Source organism: Bactrocera tryoni, unplaced genomic scaffold (genome assembly GCF_016617805.1).
Source record: "Bactrocera tryoni isolate S06 unplaced genomic scaffold, CSIRO_BtryS06_freeze2 scaffold_7, whole genome shotgun sequence".
Taxonomy (NCBI): domain Eukaryota; kingdom Metazoa; phylum Arthropoda; class Insecta; order Diptera; family Tephritidae; genus Bactrocera; species Bactrocera tryoni.
The window spans coordinates 1959995-1970149 of NW_024396366.1; the positions used below are offsets into that span (position 1 = coordinate 1959995).

The 10155-nt window shown below is 38.2% G+C and overlaps 1 protein-coding gene across 2 annotated transcripts; it reads right to left on the bottom strand.

The window, feature by feature from the left end:
- Positions 1 to 9069: 9069 nt before the first annotated feature.
- On the bottom strand, positions 9070 to 10155 carry LOC120781585. Of its 2 annotated transcripts, XM_040113820.1 has the most exons (3): positions 9882 to 10155; positions 9612 to 9788; positions 9070 to 9551 (listed from the first exon to the last, which is right to left on the bottom strand). In XM_040113820.1, coding segments are annotated over exons 1-3 (207 nt in total). In that variant the 5' UTR covers positions 9884 to 10155; the 3' UTR covers positions 9070 to 9523. The 2 variants fall into 2 exon arrangements, with proteins under 2 accessions (XP_039969754.1, XP_039969753.1); XM_040113819.1 differs by lacking the exon at positions 9882 to 10155 and having other exon boundaries at positions 9612 to 9872.

Genomic DNA, 10155 nt, shown 5'->3' on the forward strand with positions numbered 1-10155 from the left:
AATAGTTTTTGCTTTTTGACGCATTTCCCCTTGTTTTTCTGATGAATCAGTGCCAGAATTTTCTATATCTGAGTACATTGGGACTCACTTTTTATCTGCTGCCTTCAGAGATATCCTTTTGCGTTTAGAGGGAGCTGTCAGCCATTTTGTTGGTAACTGATAGGAGAACAGCTCAGGATCTGACACCAGACACTACAAACACTATAGCTCCAAATGAACTTTATTTGATTTTTTCGATTGGTTTTTGAAAATTTAATTAGAACAGATTTTTTTTACGAATTTATTTTTCCCGCTCTAACAAACAACTCTCAGTTATAAAGATTCAAAAAGAGATCTATATACATATGTCGGGGATTTGGTTCGTTACATATATGTATAAAAGAAAGTCGTGTTAGTTACACCATTTATAACTCAAGAACTGCTGAACCGTAGCTTAGAATCATGGGACAGACATAATATAATTTTTAACTCTTTATGTTAAAAGTCAATATAATTCATAAATACCAAAATTATATTTCAAATCATAAGCATGTGTTCAAAATGCAGGTAAGACTCATTTGAAAATTTTATTACCTCAAAAAAAGAAAGAAAAAAGTAAAAAAAAACTAACAACACAGAGCTAATACGGAAGAACACTAATTTTCGTATGCTTCTTCTTCTTAATTGGCGTAGACACCGCTTACGCGATTATAGCCGAGTTAACAACAGCGCGCCAGTCGTTTCTTCTTTTCGCTACGTGGCGCCAATTGGATATTCCAAGCGTAGCCAGGTCCTTCTCCACTTGGTCCTTCCAACGGAGTGGAGGTTTTCCTCTTCCTCTGCTTCCCCCGGCGGGTACAGCGCCGAATACTTTCAGAGCTGGAGTGTTTTCGTCCATCCGGACAACATGACCTAGCCAGCGTAGCCGCTGTCTTTTAATTCGCTGAACTATGTCAATGTCGTAATATATCTCGTACAGCTCATCGTTCCATCGAATGCGATATTTGCCGTGGCCGACGCGCAAAGGACCATAAATCTTTCGCAGAACTTTTCTCTCGAAAACTCGCAACGTCGACTCATCAGTTGTTGACATCGTCCAAGCCTCTGCACCATATAGCAGGACGGGAATTATGAGTGACTTATAGAGTTTGGTTTTTGTTTGTCGAGAGAGGACTTTGCTTCTCAATTGCCTACTCAGTCCGAAGTAGCACCTGTTGGCAAGAGTTATCCTGCGTTGGATTTCTAGGCTGACGTTGTTGGTGGTGTTTACGCTGGTTCCAAGATAGACGAAATTATCTACGACTTCAAAGTTATGACTGTCAACAGTGACGTGAGTTCCAGGTCGCGAGTGCGACGACTATTTGTTTGATGACAGGAGATATTTCGTATTATCGGCATACGCCAGCAGCTGTACACTCTTATAAAAGATGGTACCTTCTCTATTAAGTTCTGCAGCTCGAACTATTTTCTCCAGAAGCAGGTTGAAAAAGTCACACGATAGGGAATCGCCTTGTCTGAAACCTCGTTTGGTATCGAACGGCTCGGAGAGGTCCTTCCCGATTCTGACGGAGCTTTTGGTGTTGCTCAACGTCAGCTTTCACAGCCGTATCAGTTTTGCGGGGATACCAAATTCAGACATCGCGGCATAAAGGCAGCTCCTTTTCGTGCTGTCGAAAGCAGCTTTGAAATCAACGAAGAGGTGGTGTGTGCCGATTCTCCTTTCACGGGTCTTTTCCAAGATTTGGCGCATGATGAATATCTGGTCGGTTGTTGATTTTCCAGGTCTGAAGCCACACTGATAAGGTCCAATCTGTTTGTTGACGGGGGGCTTTAATCTTTCACACAATACGCTCGATAGAACCTTATATGCGATGTTGAGGAGACTAATCCCACGGTAGTTGGCGCAGATTGTGGGGTCACCTTTCTTATGGATTGGGCATAGCACACTTAAATACCAATCGTTGGGCATGCTTTCGTCCGACCATATTTTACAAAGAAGCTGATGCATGCTCCTTATCAGTTCTTCGCCGCCGTGTTTGAATAGCTCGGCCGGCAATCCGTCGGCCCCTGCCGCTTTGTTGTTCTTCAGGCGGGCAATTGCTATTCGAACTTCTTCATGGTCGGGTAATGGAACGTCTGCTCCATCGTCATCGATTGGGGAATCGGGTTCTCCTTCTCCTGGTGTTGTGCGTTCACTGCCATTCAGCAGGCTGGAGAAGTGTTCCCTCCATAATTTAAGTATGCTCTGGGCATCGGTGACTAGATCACCTTTGGGGGTTCTACAAGAGTATCTCCGGTCTTGAAACCTTCTGTAAGCCGCCGCATTTTTTCGTAGAATTTTCGAGCATTACCCCTGTCGGCCAGCTTATCAAGCTCTTCGTACTCACGCATTTCGGCCTCTTTCTTCTTCTGTCTACAAATGCGTCTCGCTTCCCTCTTCAACTCTCGGTATCTATCCCATCCCGCACGTGTAGTGGTCGATCGTAACGTTGCGAGGTAGGCAGCGTGTTTTCTCTCCGCTGCGACACGGCACTCCTCGTCGTACCAGCTGTTCTTTTGCACTTTCCGAAAACCAATGGTTTCGGTTGCAGCTGTACGTAAGGAGTTTGAAATGCCGTCCCACAGTTCCCTTATACCGAGTTGTTGACGAGTGCTCTCAGAGAGCAGGAGTGCAAGCCGAGAAGAGAATCGTTCGGCTGTCTGTTGTGATTGCAGCTTCTCGACGTCGAACCTTCCTTGTGTTTGTTGGCGTGCGTTTTTTGCTGCACAGAGGCGGGTGCGAATCTTAGCTGCAACAAGATGGTCCGAGTCGATGTTAGGACCTCGGAGCGCGCGCACATCTAAAACACTGGAGACGTGTCTTCCGTCTATCACAACATGATCGATCTGGTTGGTAGTTTTTCGATCCGGAGACAGCCAGGTAGCTTGATGAATCTTCTTATGCTGGAATCTAGTACCACAGATAACCATATTTCGGGCCCCGGCGAAGTCAATCAGCCTCAACCCATTTGGGGATGTTTCGTCGTGGAGGCTGAATTTACCGACCGTAGTGCCAAAGATACCTTCTTTGCCCACCCTGTCGTTAAAGTCGCCAAGCACGATTTTGACATCGTGGCGGGGGCAGCCTTCATAAGCGCGCTCCAAGCACACTGTAGTAAATGTCACAAGGACCTACTCGTCTCTGTCCTTGTCCCGTCCATCGCATTTCTTGGACGGCGGTGATGTCGGCCTTTGTTTTTACGAGGACATCAACCAGCTGGGCAGCGGCACCTTCCCAATTAAGGGACCGGACATTCCAGGTGCATGCCCTTAATTCGTAGTCCTTATTTCGTTTGCCATGGTCGTCATCAAAAGGGGGGTCTCTCATCCGAGGCTGCTGTTGGTTTTTCATTGGGGTGGGCTTTTTACGTGGCGGGTCCCAAACCCAGCGCACAACCCTATGTAGGAGATGTTTCGCCTTCTCACTTTAGCTCGCCTTCGAACGGATGTTCTTAGGCTACCCAGAGGATACTTGGTCAAAGACCGGAAGTAGTGAGCTGCTTGAGCCATGTGTAAAAGAATCGCTCCTGGCCACTCCCAAGTGAATGGCGATCAGAGAACTTTCCTCACTTGCGTGAACTTCTACACATGACTCCATCCTCCGTATGCATGCATACTTAATAAATGTGTAATACTGATTATTGCTCCTGAACAAGACATTTTTTTTTAGGACGAACCCGTCAGTTTTTAATATCTCAACAAAAAATTACTTTACTAGATTATGGCGGAATTACTGTTTTATTTTATATTTAAACGGAAACGATGAAGAATGTACGTATATTTTCAAACTGATCCTTTCTCAAAAATAATAAAATTTTTAAATATTGGGAATGGTAGAATAGAACTGCAACCAACCACGCAGGACAATGGATCATAACTGGTTCATACAAGACTGGTTCATAATGTGCAGTCCACTACGCTGACTGTCGATTGGATTCCAGTGTGAAATGATGGAGCAATGTTTCTGTAATCACACACATATACAAAAATTTGGTTTTATTATGATTAATGAGCACTCAAACACTACCGAGGATCAGCAATTAGTTGTTTTTGTTGGATTATGAACTTGGGAGGCACCCACTTTGCACAGAGCTTTCGCCTCTTTAGTGCGTTCACTGCATTCATTGTCCTCGGTGCTTACATCGCCTCTTTCCAACTTAGCAAATCTCTTTACAAAGGTTGATTTCTCTGTTGCAGAGCCCAAATTCAACAGTAAAGCAATGCTTTACTAACACACGAAATACTTTTAATACATTTTTTTGTATACTAACACAAGTCACTTCATCCAAATACTATATCTCATTAACTAATAGCTCCTCCGTTGTTAAATTTGAACATAGTACATACATATGTACATATCTTTTAAATGTAGAGGCTGACTAGAAATAATATAGATGGTATTAGTAGTATCACACAGCAAAGCTTGGACGGGTCCTCTAGTAATTAATAAACAAATTGAAAAATAATTATTAAACGACTTTTTGTTTATTTCCTCATAACTGTTACGGCTCCTGAAATACAGCTGAAATCGGAGTATAAAGATATCTTAGCCAAATTAAGTGAATATAATATTATGGTAAAAAAATAGTAAGACTTTTTAAGTTAAATTACGTGAGAAATCTAATTTGTCGAAATATTTTTTTTCTATGTTGGTATATAAACGAATTGGTGCTTTAGAATCGGCGATTTACAGACAGAGACGTAAGTGGCATCGCTGGAATATCGGAAAGATCATTTGGGCATAAGATAAGTGAAAACACGTTTGGTTCAAAAATCACAAAATTTTTTCGAAAACCAGCGTCGCGTTGGCTTGTGCGAAACAATGCTTTCCGACTATCAGGATGTCATGAAAAATACTGCCAAAAATAAATACTATTTGAGTGTTATGCGTCGTTTGCCCGATGCTATTCGTAAAGAGGCCGACAATTCTTGGTTTTTGCAAAACGATAATGCACCGTCGCTTACTGCATCGATTCTTCGTGAACTTTTGCCAAATTTTCAATCAATATCGTACCGCAACCACCGTTTTTGTCTGATTTAGCTTCCATTTCTCGCTAATCAGCAAACTCAAACGACCGCTCCGGGGATACCGTTTTGAGTCAATTGAAGACATAAAACGTGAATCGTTACGCGCTTTAAAGGTTATACGGGAAATTGACTTTAACAATTGTTTCGAAGATTCGAGAAAACGTTAACACATTGACAGAAGTCTGTTCGGACTAAGGGTACTTACTTTGAGGGGGACGACATAGATTTTGATTAATAATTATGAACGAAGTCTTACTATTTTTGCTCATTGCAGTACTATTGTGTGTTGATGAAAATGTGTGAAATCGGATTCAAGTATACGAGAGTGCTCGAGATGGCAATCACGACAGCAGTGTTCATAAGTATCACGTTCTGCGTGAAACTTTGGCAACAATATGTAACAAAAATTTTGGATATCTAGTCAGAACTTCCAACAGCACTAATATCATTAGTATAGTTTTTCCTAGTTAGATTTTAACACAAATATAATATTTAAACAAAATACCAAATATGACTGTAAAACATTCACAATTTCGTCAAATACAATAATATGTTGAATTCTTATGCAACATTATTTAATAGTATAAAGTTTTGCTTATATTGGAACACATTTTTATCGCCGCAAATTGCCTGGGCAAAAAGTGTTCGGTTACACCCTTAATCCTTTATAATATAGGCTATGTTCGTAAATGCATCATGACGCGCATCATGACGATTGCATAACAAACAGAACGTTCAGAAATGCCAATATTGCAGCACTGCAATAATCAAGCGTTCAAAAAGACAACACTTCTATCAGTTGTCACTCATAATTTCTATCAAAAAATTGTTTACTGCATTTAACTACGATGTCTGACGAAAAGTGCAAAACTGTTTTATTTTAATTTTTGTATTGAAATTTAGTTAAATTATGTTAATAATAATTGTATAAATTATTATTTTTAAATTTTTAGTGAAAATCTCAGTAATGCGGAGACACAGTTATTGCTAAGAGTACGGTTGAATATGGAGGACGAGTTTAAATCGGGTAGAAGGAAAAAAAATTTATTGTGGAAGAATGTTGTGACCGAAGTTAAAAAAGTAAATGAAAACAATAAAAATTAAAATGAAGTTCATCAGAAAAAAAAATAAAAAAAATTATTCAAATAAAGGAAGGTGAGGTAAAGTAAATTTTTTATGATGAAAACAGAGTGGTAAAATAGTTTCTTCTATCGATTCCATTGATATCATCTGAACCAACACGGCGAATGGGGGCATCTTGAATTCCTTCGATTTCATTGTTGGTTTCCATATCGGCATGTGTTATTGTATCGTTAATATGTTCAAAATAACCTCTCTTATTTATGATAAAATTGTGTAAGATAGCGCAAGCGAGTATTACATTAGGTGTGGCTTTAATGCTCGAAGCTTCAATTTAATTTAAAATTTTAAACTGTTTCTTAAAATTCCCGAAAGTTTGTTCTATAAATACTTTGTCTTTTAAAAGACAAACATTTGTACCTACAAATTTTTCTTTTTGACTTCAATACCCTTCTTTTTCTTAAATTTAAAGAAAATCTATAATTTCTTTGCTCAAAAATTTCGTCTAGTGTTAGATTCAGCAAAATTTCCATTTTAGTATTATACGCGTTCAAAAATGCAAACAAATGTATCTGCAAATTGTCAAAAATTGTATAAGAAGTATCAAACGTCAAACTTGCAGTGTTTCTACTGTTGCTTATAGTGCCCATACACGAGCACACAAGTGCGTTCGATCGGTATGAATTCGTTTGCCCATACACTACACACAAATCCATTTTGCGTTCGTTCTTCACAGAGTTAACATATGCGACAGGCAAGCGGAACATTTCTTGGAATTTATTTCTAATGTAGCATTTTTATCTATTTTATTGTATTTCGTTAATAAGTTATTCCAACTTTTATTTTTCTTACACTAACTATGTATATGTATGAGCGTTTAGGCAAAAAGCGAAAACTTTGAAGCGTGATTTCTCGGTTTTTAATTTTTACGATTATTCTTAATTGACGGGCAGGATAGGAAAAAAACTAAAAGTCGTATGGAATTAGGGCAAAGTTTATTATCATTGACATAAAATTATCTTATATTTAAACTAAAAAAAATATTAAGAAAAGTCAAGTTTTAACATATTTTTAAACAGCATAAAGTAAAATTCTTTTGATCAGAAGCCACTATTTCTTCAATTTTTAATAAAATTTTAAATTCTACACATTTTTTTGGAATTTTCTTAGTTTAACTAGAAGATAAATTAATAAAAAATATGAATCTCTTTGAATTTTTTGTTTCCGATAGAAATTGCGACCTGCATCCTGCCAGCCGTCCGAAAAATTTACATGCGAGATGCATCGGGTAATTGCTTCCCAAAGGCAGAATATCAAAGATTTCGTATCCAAAAAATTTGTGAAAGATGTTCAAATATATAACTATAAAGCCTAGAAATTTCGCTTCAATCAATTATTTCTTTCCCTCCCAAAAAAAATCCTCAAAAAAATCGATTTTTTGAAGCCTCGAAAGCAGGCTCTCCCTTTACCACTTGCCATTGTCCGCGATCTTCACTGTTCGGCGACACGAGAGAAATGAGATTTTGTGCGCCAACAACGCCATACACGATAAACATGTTCGCGCACCGATCGTAAAAAATCAAACATTTTCGCGAACATGGATCGGTACGCGAACAAGCCCATACACGATAAACCGCAAGCGCACACATACCGATCGAACGCACTTGTGTGCTCGTGTATGGGCGCTTTTATGCTGCAAGTCATAATGCATTTACGAACAGAGCCATAATGTTTTGCCAGTACCTGAAAGCAGGAATCAGGTATATTTATCTCTGGCAGGAATAATGGGATGCCCAACTTATTCCAGTGTGAGAGCGCCTCAAAATAAGCGTTTTTTATAACATTTTCCATTGTGGCCACATCGAACAAAATAAGAATTTTTGGGCATTTAAATTAAAACGCCAAACGTTTATTACGATTGCAAATTATTAGGGGTATTCTCTTGCTCTTGCAAGATTGCAGATTGCAAAAATACTATACCGAAATATACAAGAGCACGAGAGTACCCATTGCAGAATCTAGTGATACATATATGAATGGCTAATTCGGTCAATTTGTTGTGTTTAGCATGGCTATTGTGAATTGGCGCAACTTCTGCATACATTTTTAAGAAAAAAAACTGTAACAAATCTTTAAAATTTAAATAGAAATAATAAAATCCATTTAAAACTTATCTTCCTCAACAATTTAACGACGTAATATGTCTTTATGTAAAATGGCAACTACAACAGGGTTGCAATTATATTTTTGCGTGACATTGCACGCAAATATACATAGGTTTTGGTCTGACATATTTTACAGCCCTTGCAAATATTTTTCTGCATGTGTTTGTTGTTGTGCCGTTGTAAATCTGCAATTCTTGCACCGTGCACCGGGTTTTGCAAGAGCAAGAGAATACCGCTATTATATATTGGACTTTTAATATATGGCGAAACCACTTAAATCCTTTTTTTTTGATTTTATGATATACTAAAACAACTGACTTTCGATCTTTCAATACTTAATCAGCCCTATTCTGCATTTCGATTACGTTCCCGCTCTACGCTCCGTCTGAATCGAAAATAGGTATTCTGAGTTACGATTGGATTGAAAGAAGAAGAGGAGGAGCTGTAGCTCTTTCGAAGTCAGCTGTTTGCCTTGAAACGTGTGAAAATGAAACATAACAAAGCAAAAATACACAAATTATTGTTGGTTTATTAAAATAAAGAAATTATATCGCGTTTTTTTAACACTAACATGGAATCAGTAGCGGCAGCGATATTACTTGAGGAGGAGAGCAATGCATTATTCAAAATATGCCCTACATTATTCTATTAAATAAAAACAATTGCATTCAGTGCATTTTACAGCTCCTATATTAAAAAGTAAATGCTTTTATTTCATTTCACAGCTGTTATATAAATGAATAATAGTAAAATAAATAAAAGGCTAACAATTAAAAATGACTACTTTGAATCCGGCTTATAATTTGGATCTAATCTTAGCATTTGCATTTTTATTTCTACTTTTTCCTTCACCAGCTCTTCCTTAATTCTATTGTGTCGCTTCTGTTCTTCAAGTTGCTTCACTGCAGTCTCCGCCAAAGTTTCTAGAGAACGATTCATGTGCCGTAAATATGAAGTAACTTCTTTCATTTTACCAAAGGCAGCTGAATTTTTTCGTCTCTGCATAAAATTCTTTTTGATTTGTATCTGTTGCTTAAGTAATGAAGAAGTGCTCTGGTTGTCTGCTCTCGCCTCTCTATTTTGTCTGCTAGCTCTACTGGTTGAAGGGATATCATCCGTTTCCAAACCCGTCAAAGCTATCACCTTTTCATCAAGTGGGCTTATGCGTTGTAAACGGCAAGGACCTCCACCGGTGCTCATCCTTTCTTTTTTGTTATGCGATAATTTTCGCTTCATGTAGCATTTTCAGTCAATCCAGACCTGCACGAAAACGTTAAATTTAACTTAATTTTTTAAAATTAATTGTAGGTAATACCTTACCTCCATGTATTGGAATCTTTTGTTGGTGGGCCAAGTGCATTTAAATTCCTTGCAACCTCCTCCCAAAACTCCTGTACTTCTTCCTTCGGTCGCTTTTGGAAGCCCTGCGCAATATCTCTTTTCGTGGCCATCATATCACACAATTTTTCGTATTGCTCTGCCGTTGTTACTTTTGACCTGCAAACATATCAAAAAATATCATTTAAGCACAAACAACCAAGGACACCACCATTATGTCTTTTAGAACTATAATCATAAAGTTTTACTTACATATTTGAGGAAATTATTTTATCCAAGTGCACGAAAATGAATATACATACATATAACGGCTTTCCGCCGACAAAACTTCAACGTACAAAAACGTAATTACGATCGCAATGCAGAATACATAGAATTGGAATTTTCGAAGTTGAATCGAAACGCAGAATACCAAAGTTGCCAATCGGAGAAAATTTCGATTCGAGTAGAAATGCAGAATAGGGCTGAATAAGGTGAATAAAGCCTGTTAGTTGTCAATTAATGAATGTTTTTAATCATTTGTAAT

Bases quoted from the DNA above. Each gene is read 5' to 3' on its own strand.
- LOC120781585 (XM_040113819.1), bottom strand. From the start codon at position 9,527: ATGAAGCGAAAATTATCGCATAACAAAAAAGAAAGGATGAGCACCGGT.